Source organism: Macaca thibetana, chromosome 11, assembly GCF_024542745.1.
Source record: "Macaca thibetana thibetana isolate TM-01 chromosome 11, ASM2454274v1, whole genome shotgun sequence".
Taxonomy (NCBI): Eukaryota; Metazoa; Chordata; class Mammalia; order Primates; family Cercopithecidae; genus Macaca; species Macaca thibetana.
The window spans coordinates 113,147,363-113,164,758 of NC_065588.1; the positions used below are offsets into that span (position 1 = coordinate 113,147,363).

Here is a 17,396-nt window from a genome sequence, read left to right on the forward strand (position 1 = left end):
CTATGAGGAGCTACAACCTTTGGGGCACCTCTAATTTTAAAGGTGCCCTTTAGTACCTATCTTGTGAAGAGGTCATGAAATAGGCATGGAACTTAGCACCAAACCTGGAGTACCGTAAGGGCCCAATAAATGTAAGCTGGTGCCATTTTCATCAGTACTCAGTTTGCTATGCTATTTTACTTCCTCTTTGCTGAAACTTATCACCGATGAGCCCTTAACTTCCGCCTCTTGTGAATCCCTGGAGGGCAGGATCTGTTGCCTTACTATTCTACCTCCACCTGCCATACTAGTACAGTAGGGGCCCTATCTACATTTGTTGAGTTGAAATAATGTGGGCAAAATCACTGCTTCTGACAGCAACTTTATAAAGGCTCTATTGTTGTTAGAACCCTTGAACATTCAAAGCATTCTTCTAGGTTAAGATATGGAGTTTTAAGTCTGCTGAAAGTTTTAATACTGCTGGCCAATATTTAGCACTCACTATGTCAATATTTAACCTGTCAGATCCTGCATCTATGTTGCCAACAAGATAGATTTAATGGCTTAACCTTCTTCTGTTTTTAAGTTAAACACAAATAAGGAAGCTCCCTAATGTGAACACTTTTCTTCTGGCTAACATTCCGTGAGACAGCAAACCAAACCAAATGTGTACTCATGAATTGACTTACCTGGAATAACTTCCTTTCCTCTTTCCTGTTCTTTGCCTACCTTTTAAAGCTCAGCTTGAGTTCTGTCTCCTGTGTTAATTCTTCCCTGATTTCTCCAATCCAAATTTCTCCCTTTCCCCCAACTAAAAAGTTTTTATCCTCAGTGCCGTTCATTTTTTCATGTTATTCACGAATTAGCAGGCCTCTACTTACGAACCTTTTGAAATGATGCCTGTGTATACTAGAACAACTTGTGACTTACATCTGGTCTTTGTTGGAAGGGTCTGCTGCTTGAAGCAGCTTGGGTTTCATTCATTAATCCCATAAATATTTATTAAGTGTCTTCTTAGGACCAGCCACTGTTCCAGGCACTGAAAATATAGCATCAAACAAGAAGGAAAAAAACCTGTGCCCTTGTATAACTTACATGCTGGGGAAGAGGGAGTTAGACAATGGACAAATAATTGTCAGTAATAAAAGTTCTGGAGAAAAAATAAGCAGACGGATAGAGTGTATCTGCCAGGAGAGGGGCTATAATTTTAAATAGTGCCGTCCAACAGGGTCTTTCTGGGAAGGTCACGTTTCATGGAGAACCTACAGGAGGTGAGGACTGAACATACAGAGATCTGGGGGAGGGGATTCTAGGCCAAGACGGGCAAGTGCAAAGGTTCTGTGGTGGCTGGGACCCACACTTAGTTGAATGCTCTGTTGCCTTGATCATTTTCTTTTTTTTTTTTTTTTTTTTTTTTGAGACGGAGTCTCGCTCTGTAGCCTAGGCTGGAGTGCAGTGGCCGGATCTCAGCTCACTGCAAGCTCCGCCTCCCGGGTTCACGCCATTCTCCGGCCTCAGCCTCCCGAGTAGCTGGGACTACAGGCGCCCGCCACCTCGCCCGGCTAGTTGTTTGTATTTCTTAGTAGAGACGGGGTTTCACCGTGTTATCCAGGATGGTCTCGATCTCCTGACCTCGTGATCCACCCGTCTCGGCCTCCCAAAGTGCTGGGATTACAGGCTTGAGCCACCGCGCCCGGCCGCCTTGATCATTTTCAATGATCTTAATCATTTTTGACCAACGGGCCCCACAAATTCTATAGCCAGTCCTGATGGTGGGAATGTGCCTGCAGTGTTTGAGCCCCCTGTATGTGAACATCTTTACTCTTCACAAAACCACACCCACTGTGGTACCCCTCTGGGACCTGAAACTTCTCCTCTTCCTGTCTTCTCTCCTCGTCATGTCCTAAAGCTCAGATCCCCGTTTGGATTAAAAGGGGGCTCAAAGCAGAGGCCCAGCCCATTTTGCTTCACACCACCCTCCTTCACCACCACAGCCAGCCTCCTGGGATTTCCCCCAGCACTTGCCCTTCTTTAGGTTAGCATCTTCTACCTTCTTCCCTTGCTAGAGTCCCCAGGGGAGTGAGAATGTGTCTTGAAGCTGGAAAGCCTATTCTCGTAAAAAAAGGATAAATCAAATTCCGTGGACATTTATTGTGCATCTACTGTGTGCAAGGCACTGAGCTAGTTAGATTCTGTAGTATTATAGTTCACTTATATCACCCGCACATACGATCAACAACTATTTATTGAATCCCTTTTGCTCTTATAGCTAGGCACGGGGATTAGGTTAAATGTTAAGAGATAAATTGTTTTTTTGTGGACTGCTTGGGAGCTTAGCCGCTCTTTATAGCATAGTTTGGAGAAATGATTTCCAACTTCTATAGAGTTGGCTTACTAATGAACTTTGGAGTGCCTTAGGGGACGATCTATATTGCCTGTTGTAGTCTCCTGTATTTATTTCATTTTACATGACAATGACTTACCTCTATAAAAGATTTTAGCTCTTTGAGTGTAGACTATTTCTTATATACTTGCTGACAGCACCTCGCTCACCCTAGCACCTGGTGTGGCCCTGAATTTAGATAGTATTTTGAACATAAGTTACCTTACTTGAAAAATGTGGGCCGGGCGCGGCGGTTCAAGCCTGTAATCCCAACACTTTGGGAGGCTGAGATGGGTGGATCACGAGGTCAAGAGATCGAGACCATCCTGGCTAACACGGTGAAACCCCGTCTCTACTGAAAAATACAAAAAAAAGACAAAACAAAAAACTAGCGGGGCGAGGTGGCGGGCGCCTGTAGTCCCAGCTACTCGGGAGGCTGAGGCAGGAGAATGGCATAAACCCGGGAGGCGGAGCTTGCAGTGAGTTGAGATCCGGCCACTGCACTCCAGCCTGGGCGACAGAGCGAGACTCCATCTCAAAAAAAAAAAAAAAATGTGTTGCTTTTCTGCATCTGTGAAAATATCATGTGCTCACTGTAGAAATATTTAGGAAATTAAGAAGAATAGAACAAAATAAAAATCTTTACTGATATCATTGCTTAGAGGCTACCATTGTTAACATTTTGGTGTATTTCTGACATTCTTTTTTTTTTTTTTTTTTTTGGAGACAGGATTTCTCTCTTTTGCCTAGGCTGGAGTGCAGTGGTGTGATCATGGTTCGGTAGCCTCGACCTCCCAAACTCAAGCCATCCTCCCACCTCAGCCTCCTAAGTAGCTGGGACTACAGGTGCACGCCACCACACCTGGCTAATTTATTTCTTTTTTCTAGAGACGATGTCTCACTATGTTACCTGGGCTGGTCTTGAACTCCTGGCCCCTAATGAGCTGTCCATCTCAGTCGCCCAGTATTGGGATTGCAGATGTGAGCCACTGTGCCTGGTCTATTTCTGACTTTTTTTCTTTTTGTATATAAGAATATATATTTTGAGACAAATTGTGGATTATAAATGGATGCTTGTTTATCTTGACTGCCTTTCAGACCTTCCCCTCCCCCCCGCCCCCACCAGCCAACCAGCTTTTTCCGTCTCAAAGAAGACACAGGTGAAACTGAAACTCATCTATTTCTTCTGATTGAGATTGTGTGGGTCTACTCCGCTCAGCTTTTGCAGTATGTGGAAAGTTGAGATAAACGCCTGTAGAAAACAGTCTCCTTTCAGTCATAGATTTAGTAAAAATGTTATTACAAATCTCTTCTTTGAACTCAAGGTGCTTTTCTCAGTTTCTTAAACCACCACCCAGAGAGATCTTTCATGTTCTTTTTGCCCTGGAGATGTACATTGAGAACAAAAACCTTAAGTCAGTTTCTTCACTTTTTACTGCTTTGGCTTTTAGTAATTATCCCTTCTTCTATTAAACAAGAGAAGACAGATTAAATTTCTAACAGTAAGGCACAAAACCAATCCATTTACAGAATTAGTCTTACATTAGCACATAGGAATACAAATCAGCCTCCCTGGGGATGGATCTCTTTGCAATTTCTCTCAGTGTTTTTGGAGTAAGTCCAGTAGACTTTGGGAAAATCTAGTATTCACTGACTTTAAATTAACCAAGTAATATGACCCATTTGTGTGTGTGTGAGTGTGTGTGTGTGTGTGTGTTCCTTGACTAGGAGAGAGGGGATGGATAGATTTTTATATCTGCCTATGATGTGGGGTTGTGTTCTCAACTTTTAGTGTGCATGACGATCACCTGAGAAAGAGATGCTTAAGCCGGGTATGGTGATTCACGCCTGTAATCCCAGCACTCTGGGATGCCAAGGCAGGTGGAGGCTGAGAGTTCGAGATCAGCCTGGCCAACATGACAAAACCCTGTTTCTACTAAAAAATACAAAAATTAGCTAGGTGTGATGATGTGTGCCTGTAATCTCAGCTACTTGGGAGGCTGAGGCATGAGAATCACTTGAACCTGGGAGGCAGAGGTTTCATTGAGCCAGGATCGTGCCACTGCACTCCAGACTGGGCGACAGAGCAAGACTCCATCTCAAAAGAAAAAGAGGTGCTTGAGCCCTAAATCTGGAAATTCGGGGCAGTAGGTCTGGGTAGGGCCCTTGGCATTTTTTTTTTTTTTAGTTCCACAGGTGATTTTGATGTGTAATACAGGACAAAAGTCCCCAATAGTGGTAGAGAGTCGATATCTGGGACATTGTCAAAGAATTAAAAAACAAGGTTGTATGTTATCAAACAGATTCTTTTCCTGAACATTGAAGGAATACTAATATTTTGAATTTATTGGTCTCCTATAGAATAAATTTGGCCATTCTCAGGAATTGCTGGGAGCTATTCAACTACTGCAAAATTATTTTCTCCAGATATTGTAGCCATGTTGATACTTGTATAGTTTGACCAGATTTCCCTATTTTAATATTTCCAATGTCTTTAATTCCTTTTCCTTCCTTTTTCTTTGTTTCTGAAATGCCAAGTTGTCCATTTTCATGTTTTTAATTCAGTGTAGAGTTGGGTTAATATGGCCCATAACTTTTTGGATGGCTATGTGCTTTGCAGTAGTCTAGGTGGAAGACTGATAGCATCTTTTACTTTTTTAATTTTTAATTGACACATTATAATTGTACATATTTATGGGGCACAGTGTGATACATGTATACAATGTATATTGACCAAATCAGGGTAATTAACATATCCATCACCTAAAACATTTATTATTTGCATTGTAAACATTCAAAATCTCTTCTAGCTATTTGAAAATATACAATAAATTGTTGTGAATTATAGTCAACCTGTAGTGCTACAGAGAACCAGAACTTCCTGTCTAGCTGCACTTTTTATCCGTTAACCAACCTCTGGCTGATAGTGTCTTTCAGATAACAAGGTATTTCTCTGCACACTAGTAGCAAGTAGTGTTTTTGACCTACATTTATGAACTGTGGGAAGTAACCAATCAGAGTGCCTAAGACATTCTGCCGCCGCGACAGTAGTAGGATTTACGTGGTTACTAGACCACAGCTTTTGTTGTCCAGGATGTGGCTTCACATCCTTGTCACATCATGCACACTTATAAAAGAGGTGTGTTTTCAACCACAGGGCCAGATATGCTCACAACTCTGTCTCTTGTAAGGTGTTTCCCAAATGATATTTCCAATAATAACAAACTGAAGTTGATGAATCAGTTACTAAACCTTGAATTTACTCTGGTTTGTTGGTTGGCTGGTGGAGTGATGTCACTCATTTATCTGCATTCTGGTATCCTCCTCAAGGAGGGGAGAGGAAGTAGCTTACCTAGATTAATGTCTCTGGAGGTGTGCGTAAGAACCCTTGGGAATATGTTGAACACAGGACTATCATGGGTCGTGTCTATCGCTTTGGTAAAAAAAAAAAAAAAAAAAGATTGAACTTTTCAAAAAATAGATTCTGAAATGGAGATTTGCATGTAGGTGCTTTAGTGAATTTTCCTTTCGGAGAGATCCTGAACTGAGCAAGGGGGCCAGGCCTTTGTACCCAGCCATGGACTAGTCATTGGATACAGGCTGCCTTAGGGGAGATGGGAGGGGATGCAACTTGGGTGAGGCAGCTTGTTTGACCAGTGCCTGTGAAGGGACTCAGCTGTCAGTCAACAGCAGGCAACATTTTCATCTAGGGGAATGAGTGGGACCGAAGCGGGATCTGAGTGACCCACTGCAGTATGGATGATAGGGACCATTAATAGAATGTCATGCCAGAATTAGTCTTTAAGTGTGCAGCATGAAACTTGAGCATTTGGTCTCCTCACCTTGCGGGGGGGTCTACATATTTCTTGAGATGTGGACCTTCCTTTAGTGTATTGGTTTCTTTTTTTTCCCTACCATTTTCCAGTGGTTAGCCACACGGAAGGTCATCTACATGAAAGTCTGGGACTTTTATCTCTTTTGGAGTTTAGATAATAATTCTGACAGCACGGTGATTTTTTAAAGTTTGGCTGTGTAACGTCATTTACAAAATTACAGTTCAATGCTTTGAAACAGTGGTTGCCCTTCGGAACTTGTAAATGATCAAGAACCGTCATAATGCATGCATTAACAGTGACACCAGCATGGGGTCTCATTTTTATTCTTAATAGCATACCTGTTTCATAGAGTGCTTTTACCTGTTTTACAGATGAGAAAGCACAGATGCACTTTACCTGGTTGCTTGTTGGTAAGGTGAGCGAACACATGTATCAGTTTGAATCTCTGCTCTGAACCTCCATGCTGGGTTGCATTCCAGAGATTATGCTGGTTGGGATCAAGGATGCTGGTGGCAGGGCTAGGGTGATGCCAAGATACAGGCATTATCTTCCGTGATGAGGATGGAGGCTAGGCCAACGGAGTAGGCAAAAGATGGAAGGCTCCTGTTACCAGAGGTGTGACTTTTCTGTACCAGAATAGCTAAAAACAAAGATAAGGGTGTCCTTTGTCTCGTCAGAGTAGTGTCAAGTCCAGAAACCAGTTCCTAGTGAGTCTTAAATGGGACCAATTGAAGAAAGCAATGCCTGGCAAGTCTCTAACAGTGAAAGGCTAAATGAGACTTCAGTTTCAATGAACGTAGGCTTTTCCTTGCCTTTGTTCGGGTTGTAGGAGGATAAGGAACATTTTTCTCTTGTTTCTTTACCAAGTAGGTAAAGAAGGCCTCTCCACAAGGTCAAAATAATCCAAAAAAGAAAGCAGGAGGAAGACCATGATTACAAATGAAAGTTTCATCTCGAGTGTAGCTTTCCTTGGCAAGCAGTGACTCCCTCCAGTGTTGATTTGAGGAGTCTCAAGTTGTATCTGGGCCGAGAGAGAAAGTGATGCCTCCTTTTCTTGATGAGTAAAGCCAGTTAGTTGTGGGAGGGGACGGAGCCTGACATTAAACCAATGACTTTCCATTATTTTTTTAGGCAAGCACCCCTGAGCCTTCTAATTACACTTGCAGATTTGTTTTCCCTTTTTTTTTTTTTTTTTCTGTATGGCCAAAATTCCTCTCTTGATTTAACATTCTGTTCCTTCTCTTTGCCCACAGAGAGCTGTCAACTCTTACTCTTTTTTTCCTCCAGAGATCCCTTTTGGCCTTCATCCTTTGCGCTATTTTTGCAGTTAAATACTGCATTTCCTCTTTATGCTCTGGGCTGTCTTTTAGCCCCGAGATTCCTAGATGAACAGAAACTTCATTCCAGAAAAATCTTTACCCTAAGTCTTGGTAGGGTCTAAATCAGTGCTTAGACTCCCTTAAAAAACACTGAGGTGATTTTTTGTTTGTTTGCTTTGAGACAGCAGCCTTGCAATATGTAAGACCTCTGCATTTGACTAGTGAATTAACAATTCGCTTGTAAGCAGTAAGTCACTGATGTCAGCCAAAGCTTATTAGAAATGGATTTTATTAAGCGAATGCTATTGGGACACAGAGTGCAGCTTTTCCTAGCTTTGCAGAAGCCCATACCAAAGTGAGCTTTGGCAGGTGGATTGGGAACAGGCAGAGGGGTACATACGTACGCTTGGCTTTTTTTCTGTTTTACACTCATATTGCTTTGTGCTACCAGGATCGTCATGACAGCCTTATCTCTCAAATAAAGCCCGTTACCTCATCTCTAATTGCTTATCCAAAGGCAGTCGAGCTCTGATTTCTTTGCATTAATAAATGACACCGAAGAAGAACTGCTTTGTTTGCACTGGCCTGCTCAGGTTAACCAGTGTAAGCCCCTGAGAGCATTAGGAAACCTTGCACTTCTCCAGTGGCCAAGGAGAGGTGGCGTTCACCTCCATCAAGAGCAGTGTCTGCTTGTTTACTTTTTGCTCGTGTTTATAGCCCTATTCTTTTCCCAGTGAAAACCCCTTAGTGACCTAAAGCAGCTTTTCTCTAGCTGTGTGTGCTCACTCCCTTCCTAGTTGGGAGGAGTGGTGGTTGTCCTGGGAGGAGGGGTGGCCTCCCTGATTTCAAGGCTCACTTTCTTGGCCGCCTGCTGCTCACCTTTCCTTAGAGGTCAGGAGGCTTTCCACAGACCTTGGCACTGATTCCTGTGCCATACACCAGGCTGGAAGATAGCACCCCTGCTGCTTTGTGAAGCACCATGGGAAATGGTCACATGGGTTTCCTAAGTGAATATGAGGAGTGGAGGCGTAGAGGGCTCAGAGAATGGAGGATGGCCGGCAGGTTCTGAAATAGTTCCATGACTGCCTCGTGAAACAGTACGGATGCCTCCCTCCTGGGAAACAGCCTCATCTATCTTATTACCACCTAAGAATATCTCTGGTCATTTAAAGGGCCTGTAAATTTGAGTTATTACCATATCTAAGAATTGTAAACTTACTTCCTTTTTTTTTCCCTCAGAATGAAATGAATGATGTGCCTTTCTTTGATATCCAACTGCCTTATGAATTGGCAATCAATATATTTCAGTATCTGGACAGGAAAGAACTAGGAAGATGTGCACAGGTAAGCTGTCGCCAACAGATGTTCAAGATTTTCCTAAATGTGTGATTAAAGTATAGGACTCTCCTAGGTAATAGAAATTTACTCACAGAATTATAAACTTTGCAGAATTAATGACTTGGATGGCAAGTTTACTTGAAGGAAAGCCACCTTGACCTTAAAGGATTATGTTCCACATCACCACTCGGTGTGTGTCTTTCTGTGGCCCAAGAGCTCTTTTCTCCCTGAGTCTGAGTTATGGCTGACCTGTGGCAGTGTGCTGGTGGCCGACAACTTGGTGCTCAGCCTTTATTGAGCTTGTCTGTGCTATTAATGTACTCACAGTTTTTAATGCAAAGATGTGAGCCCTTGGTTAAATTGAGCCAGTTGTTAGGTTGGTAGCTGAGGGGTCAGCCCGGGGACAGAACATGTTTTAGGTGAAGTCATGTCTTAGGTGTATAGTCCAAAGTACCCTTTAAACGTTAGTAACTCACTCAGTGAGGTGCAAGGCGGGTGAGAACTGAGACCCACCAAGGGAATTGCAAATCAGTGTCACCCGTCTCACGCTTACTCTGGGGCATATGCCTGTGGAGTGGAATGGTGGGAGATATCGTTTAGGCCAAACTGCATTGTGTTTAGGAATCATGGGGGAATCTTGATAAAATGCAGATTCAGATTCAGGAGATTTGGTGGTGGGGCCTGATAGTCTACTTTCTTTTTTTTTTTGAGACGGAGTTTTGCTCTGTCGCCCAGGCTGGAGTGCAGTGGGACGATCTTGGCTCCCTGCAACCTCTGCCTCCCGGGCCTAAGCAGTTTTCCTGCCTCAGCCTCCCGAGTAGCTGGGACTACAGGCACGTGCTGCCATGCCCAGCTGATTTTTGTATTTTTAGTAGAGATGGGGTTTCACTGGCCAGGCTGATTTCAAATTCCTGATCTCAGGTGATCTGCTGCCTTGGCCTCTCAAAGTGCTGGAATTACAGGCATGAACCACTGCCGGCCCCATTGAGTCTACTTTCTAAGCAGGGGATGCCAGTGTGGCTTTGGGCACACTTTGAAAGAGGCAAAGGTTTATGCCATTAAAATTGTTCTCTCGTTCTCGTCTTTTTGGCCAAGAGTGTGTGATTGATTTTTCTTTTCTTTTTTTGAGGCAGAGTCTTGCTCTGTCACCCAGGCTGGAGTGCAGTGGCATGATCTTGTCTTCCTGCAACCTCTGCCTCCTGGGTTCAAGCTATTCTCTTGCCTCAGCCACCCAAGTCGCTGGGATTACAGGTGCATGCCACCACACGCAGCTAATTTTGTATTTTTAGTAGAGTCAGGATTTTTGTCATATTGGCCAGGCTGGTCTCAAACTCCTGACCCCAAGTAATCCACCCACCTCAGCCTCCCAAAGTGCTGGGATTATAGGCATGAGCCACTGCGCCTGGCCTGATTTTTCTTTTTTAAAAATTTCGTTTTATTTTTTTAAATGGACAAATAAAGTTATATATATTTATCAGGTATAACATGATTTTTGAAATATCTATGCATTGTGGAATGGCTCAGTTGAGGTAACTAACATGTATTACCTCACATACTTACTTTCTGTGGTGAGAACACTTAAAATCTATTCTTTTAGTGATTTTCAAGTATACATCATTAACTAAAGTCACTATACTGTACAGTAGAGCTCTGAACTTATTTCTCCCATCTAACTGAAATTTTGTATCCTTTGACATCTTTCCAGTGTCCCATCCTGCCCTGCCAGCCACTGGTAACCACCATTCTACTCTCTACTTCTATGAGCTTAGCTTTTTTAGATTCTGCGTTTAAGTGAGATCATGCAATATTTGTCTTTCTGTGGCTGGCTTATTTCACTTAACATAATGCCCTCTAGGTTCACCTACCATGTTGTTGTAAATGACATGATTTCCTTCTTTTTTTTTTTTTAAAGGCTGAACAGTATTCCATTGTGTATACATACCACATTATCTGTCATTTATCTGTTGATTCTGTATCTTGGCTGTTGTGAATAATGCTGCAGTGAGTCTGGGAGTACAGAGATCACTTTGACATACTGATTTTACTTCTTTGGATGTATACCCAGCAACCAGAATTGCTGAATCATATGGTAGTTTTATTTTTAATATTCTAAGGAACCTCTATTTCCTTAATGGCTGTGCTAATTTCCATTCCCACTAACAGTGTGCAAGGGTTCCCTTCTCTCCATGTCTTTGCCAGCACTTGTTTTGTCTTTTTGGTAATAGCCATTCTGACAGGTGTAGTTTTAATTTGCATTTCTCTGATGATTAGTACTGTTGAGCATTTTTAAATATACCTATTGGCCATTTGTATGTCGTCTTTTGAGAAATGTCTATTCAGGTCCTTTGTTCATTTTTAAATTGGGTTTTTTGTCTTCTTTCTGTTGAGTTATTTGAGTTCCTTATGTAATATTTTGGATATTAACTGCTTATCAGATACATGGTTTGGAAATATTTTTTCTCATTTTGTAGGTTGTCTCTGTACTCTGTTGATTGTTTCCTTTGCTGTGCAAAAGCTTTTTAGTTTGATGTAATCCCATTTGTCTGTTTTTGTTGCCTGTTCTTTTGGGGTCATATCCAAAAAATCATTACCTATAACCAGTGTCATGGAGTTTTCCCCTAAGTTTCTTTCTCATAGTTTTACAGTTTCAACTCTTATGTTTAAGATTTTAATCCATTTTGAGTTTATTTATTTATTTTTTATTGAGACAGAGTCTCACTCTATTGCCCAGGCTGGCATGCAATGGTGCGATTGTAGCTCACTGTAGCCTCAAACTTTTGGGCTCACATGATTCTCCCACCTGAACCTCCAGAGTAGCTGGGACTATGGGCTCACGCCAACATGCCCAGCTAACTTTTAAATTTTTTGTAAGGACAGGGTCTTGCTTTGTTGCCCAGGCTAGTCTTGAACTCCTGGCTTCAAGTGAGAGTTAACTTCTTTATAATAGTGTGAGATGAGGATCTAACTTCATTCTTCTGTATGTGGATATCCAGTTTTCACAACACCATTTATTGAAGAGACTTTTTTCCCCATTGTGTGTTCTTAGTGCCTTCGTTGAAAATCAGTTGACTGTAAATGCACAGACTTATTTTTGGACTGTCAATTCTGTTCTACTGGTCTATGTATCTGTTTTTATGCCAGTGCCATGCTGTTTATATTGCTATAGCTTTGTAGTATATTTTGAAATGAGGTATTGTGATGCCTCCAGCATTGTTCTTTTTGCTCAGGATTGCTTTGGCTATTTGCAATGTTTTGTGTTTGTATACAAATTGTATCATTGTTTTTTTCTATATCTGTGAAAAATGTCTTTGGAATTTTGATAGAGATTGCATTTCACTCACTTTGAGTAGTATGGACATTTGGATAATCATCTTCCAATCCATGAACATGGAATATTTTTCTATTTATTTGTATCTTCCCTTTTCTCCTTAGTGTTTTATAGTTTTCAGCATATTGGTCTTTAGCTTCCTTGGTTGAATTTGTTCCTAAGTATTTATTTTTGGTGTGGCTATTGTGAATGGGATTATTTTCTTGATTTCTTTTACAGATAGCTTGTTGTTAGTGTATACAAACTCTATTGATTTTTGTATATTGATTTTGTACCCTGCAGTATCACTGAATTTGTTTATTAGTTTCTTGGTGGGGTACTTAGGGTTTCGTATGTTTATGTTTAGATTGTCTAAACAGGAACAGAATAACTTCCTCCTTTCTACTGGGATGCCTTTTATTTCTTTCTGTTGCCTAATCGCTGTGACTGGGACTTCTAGTACTATGTCGAACGGAAGTGGTGAGAGTGTGCATCCTTGTCTTATTCCTGAAGAAAAGCTTTTAACTTTTCACTGAGTATGATGTTAGCTTTGGTTTTGTCACATGTGACCTTTATTGTGTTAAAGTCCATTTCTTCTATACCTCATTTATTAAGAGTTTTTATCATGAAAGGATCTTGAATGTTCTCAGATGCTTTTTCTGCACCTAATTGAGATGATCACACCGTTTTTCTCCTTCATTCTGTTAATGCATTGTATTACGTTTATAGATTTCTGTTGATTTTTCGTAAGTTAAATGGGTGTTTGATTGCTAACCATTTGGCCTTTGATGGACAACTGTATTCTCTAGGAGACACTGGAGTATCCATTCTCCATAACTGCCAGAAAATTAGTTTGTTTAGTGGTTAGCATTTTCATCCCTGGATTCTATAACACATTTTACACAGGTGTTTACAGCTTCAGGAGAAAGGGTTTGCAAAATTCACTGGTAGGAAAACTACATAAAATTCAAAGCACCACCAAGACTATGAAGTTCAGCACATGAAGGTGGTTTGAGAGTGGTGAAAACTGTAGCCAAATTTAGACTCTAGAGCTTGCTACCTCCATGGCAGTTCAGTGAAATCACACATGATACAGGACCATTTAGATAGTTTATGGTGTTCTACTCTTTCTTTTTCTTTGATAGAGTCTCACTGTCACCAGGCTGGAGTGCAGTGGCGCGATCTCGGCTCACTGCAACCTCTGCCTCCCAGGTTCAAGTGATTCTTCTGCCTCAGCCTCCCAAGTAGCTGAGACTACAGGTGTGCCACCACGCCCGGCTAATTTTTGTATTTTTAGTGGAGACAGGGTTTCAGCATGTTGGCCAGGATGGTCTCCATCTCTTGACCTTGTGATCCACCTGCCTCGGCCTCCCGAAGTGCTGGGATTACAGGCGTGAGCCACCATGCCCAGCCGTTCTACTCTTTCTTTAATGATTAAGCATTTTGCTTAATCATTTTTCTACTTGAATATGAATTTGAAAGAATTTTCAATATTCTTGATTGTTGCAGTATTGCTTAAGTGGGGGCATTGGCAAATATTTTTTGATGCAGCGTGTGTGTCTTTAGGAAATGATGGAAATTATTTAAAGGCTAAAATTCACTTAAAAAATGTGCTGAAGTGTAAACTGTGCTCAGAGCCTATCAGTCGCATTAAGCATGAGTACCTATATTGTTTTCTTTCCCCTTGGAAATTTGATTTGTTATATTCTAACTTTACACATTGGCCCTGCTCCCAAGAGTTGAAAACAAGAGTGTAGCTAAATGAGGCCAATTCCTGGATTTCAGCCTGATGCTGTTAGCCGAAGTCTTGGAACAGGGTCTGATAGCTAGCTGCTTTACACAAAGTCAGCATTAGATGATAAAATCTTCATTCTTGATAGCAAGCTGCTGTTTAAGAAATCATTTCTTTTAACATTGCTTTTTGCTCTCCTGCTTTGTAGAGAGCCATGTGGCTTTCACATCTGCTGCTGGTTTTCTCATCCAAAGAGTTTATCAGAGAAAGATAGAATCTAGTAGAAGAAGAGATCCCCTTTTGGTACAATGGGGCTGCATTACAGGGTAGATTGGTTATGCTGGTGAGATTATTCTGCAGGTGTGAACAGTTTAATTTGCAACACAGTAGTTCAATTGTCCACCAGAATTCTTCCCTCTATGGCCAGTTGGATTTGGCTCTTTTTTTTTGTTGTTAACCCGGTTTTTAGAGCACATGTATAAGAATAGAAAATATTCTTAAACAGAACCCTGTTAGCGTACAGTGACTAAGTTGGCTGTGATCTGTGAAGTCATTATTTTTATAGAGCTCTTACATGAGAATGACCATAGAAGGCCAGTAGTTTGTAGAATTGGCTTTGTTTCATTAATCATTAAAATTAAAACCACAAAATAATTAAAATAAGTAGCATTTTCATTTGTTTCTTGGGGTGTTTTTATTTTGAAACAGGGAGGAAGTCCTTCTGTGGAATGTCCTGCTGCTTTATGATTTCATTTTAAAGAGGCTTGCATTTTTTCTCTCTCTCCATCTCTCTTTTAATCTAGGTGCCTTGGGATTTTAGTGAAATTGAGCCAGTTATGTGGAACTGGCACCATGAACTAAATGTATGCCCTTGGAGAAAACCTGTTTGCTTAGATCTTTATGCCAAATTGGTAACTGACTAACAGTAAGAAACTCTGTTACTGGGAGGCCTTTGAGATTTAATTATCCCACAAACCATGCCTGAGACTGATTTTGCTTTGACTTTGCCTTCTTTCCATATCCCCTCCTCTTTTTCTGCTTTTGGGGCTTTGTTTTGAAAACTGAACTCCCGCTACATTACTTTGTGATCCTTGTGTACTTTTGATGCTGAGGTCTCCAGCTCCTTCCTTTCAATAGTTGTCCCTCAAGGGACTTAATATCTCTGTGGGAGTGTTTCTTGCCGAAACATCTTGAAAACAGTGTAGCTTTTAGTAAGCAAAGTTACTTGTTGGACAGTTCATTGAACAGGTTTACAATCTTGCTATTTATAATTTTATGTTCATCTTTTTTCATGCCCACAGGATTCCTGGCATTTAAAGGAGACTATTTTTTAGTGGATAACAATGACACAGTTGTTGATTTCAAAATTACAAATTGGTTTTTAGGAGAAAAGTAAGTCTGCTGTTATATTACAACATGAATAATTCTGAGGAGTGATGGCTTTTAGGTATTTACCAACATTCATTTTTTAAACTTTAAAAATTATTGTAAATTCATAGGAAGTTGCAAAAAATAGTACAGAGAGTTCCCGTGTAGCCTACCCCCAGTCTCCTCCATTAGTAATATCCCACTACAGAACAGTAGCAAAATCAGGACCAGACATTGGCACAATCCACAAATCGCTATTTTATATGCACATATTTGTGAACCTATGGAACTTTACATGGATGTACATTTGCGTGACCACTGCAGTCAACATGTAGAACATTCATCACAAGAATCTCCTGTGCTACTCTTTCACAGCCTTTGACAGCGACACTGGCCTCAAGTCCTTTCCCTGACCCCTTCACCCCCAGCTCCATCTCTAACCCCTGGCAACCACTGATCTGTTCTCCAGCTCTGTAATTTTGTTTTCAGTTTTTTAATGTATATTTTAGTTCTTTGTGTTTCCTAATGTGTGATTTTAGGAATTCAGCCCCGTAAGTAATGATGTCATGCTTTTCAAGTAAAAGATAGAGAAATGTGCCTAAACAAAGCAATAAAGAAAAAGAGGGAAGCCACAGAGGTTAAAAACTTGAAATTTATAATATTGGTGAGCAAGAAGTAGGTGACAGCAAAAAAAAAAAAAAGTAATTGTAGAACTAAAGACCAGTATATTAGATGATGGTATTTCAAGTTTCAAGGAAAATGTGATTTTATGTCCATGTAGGAGAAACTAAAATCCAGGCGCTTATAGCTAAAGATCTATAATCTTAATGAAGTCTGTGTAAGTCAGGAATCCATTGCAAGTGAGGCTGAATTGATTTTCCTGGCAGAAGTGATTCTGCAGACCTGTAGTTGCTGGCAGGGTTCCCTTAGTTCTTTACTTTCACCCTTGCCACCAGACTTGTCTATCAGGAAGTTATGTGGAAGGTTCCTTGTATGCTGGAGACCCAAGTGCCCTCAGGAGTTCCTTTTAATTCATGTGATTGTTGTGCCTGCCTTCTTTAAGCACAAATTTAGGGAAAGGCAAAATCACTCTAAAAAACAGATTGGGAGCTAGATGAAACAAGAATGGCAAATGATCATTGAGCCAAGTGATGGGTACTTTGGAGTTCTTTATATTGTTCACTTTACTCTTGTGTGTTTGAACTTTTCCACAATTAAAAAGTTTAGAAAAAAAAGCATAAAGCAAAAATAATACATGTGAATAAGAAAGAGCCTACGGAAGGCAGCACATGCCAGGAGCTGAGCTGTGTCTGTGACCTTTGAGAATAAAAGCAATCTAATTTTTTTTTTTAAAGTTGGACTTTTTATCTCATTCAGTTATTTATATAGAGCTGACTATGTATGTGTGAGGTACTGTTCTATATAGTGAAGACAGCTGAGAATAAAACATAAAAAACCTGCTTCTCAGAGAGCTTCCATTGTATACAATAAAGACATGATTAAATAGAGTTATCAGATGGCAGTGAGTGCTATGGAGAAGTACAAGACAGTAGAGGTGATATGGGGCTTGCACTTTTGAGTGGCCAGGGAAGACTTTGCAGAGAAGGTGAGCTTCGAGCAAAGACTTCAAGGAGGGGTGAAGGACACTGTGCAGATCTCTGGCAGAGTGGAATAGCAAGGGCTAAGAACTTGAGGCAGGTGCAGCTGAAGCTCATCTGAGGCAGAGTGCACCTGCTGTGTTTGAGGAACAGCAGGAAGGTCCAAGTGGGTGGCTATGGTACGCTGAATAATGGCCCCCTCCCAAATACGCTCACATCCTAATGCCTGGATCCCACGAGTATGTTACCCTTCATGATAAAAGGCTCTTTGCAGATATGATTAGGTTAAGGATCTAGAGATGGGGTGATTATCTTGGATTATCCAGGTAGGTCCAGTGCATTACAAGTCTTCTTGTAAGAGGGAGGCAGGACGTCAGGGAGGAGAGGAGATGCTGTGTTGCTGGCCTTGAAGGTGGAGGAAGGGGCCACAAGCCAAGGAATGTAGGTAGCTTGAAGCTGGAAAAGGTAAGAAAATAATTTTCTTTCTGAAGCCTCTGGAAGGAATGCAGCCCTGCCCACACCTTGCTTTTACACTT

The 17,396-nt window shown here is 41.1% G+C and overlaps 2 protein-coding genes across 5 annotated transcripts in view; one reads left to right on the forward strand and one right to left on the reverse strand.

The window, feature by feature from the left end:
- The window catches only part of SPRING1 (SREBF pathway regulator in golgi 1), a 465,726-nt gene that overhangs the window by 203,045 nt on the left and 245,285 nt on the right, over nt 1-17,396 (reverse strand). The gene's annotated exons all lie outside the window — the stretch shown is intronic.
- Nucleotides 1-17,396, forward strand: part of FBXW8 (F-box and WD repeat domain containing 8) — a 114,002-nt gene that overhangs the window by 3,250 nt on the left and 93,356 nt on the right. For 2 of the 3 annotated variants that reach the window (XR_007717645.1, XM_050747992.1), the window contains exon 2: nt 8,757-8,861. Coding sequence is in view for 2 of the 3 variants with exons in the window: in XM_050747992.1 (XP_050603949.1) it covers nt 8,757-8,861 (105 nt within the window). In the remaining variant the exon portion in view is untranslated. Of the gene's footprint in view, nt 1-3,497; nt 6,614-8,756; nt 8,862-17,396 lie in introns of those variants that run through there. The other variant, XM_050747993.1, reaches the window with a different exon arrangement.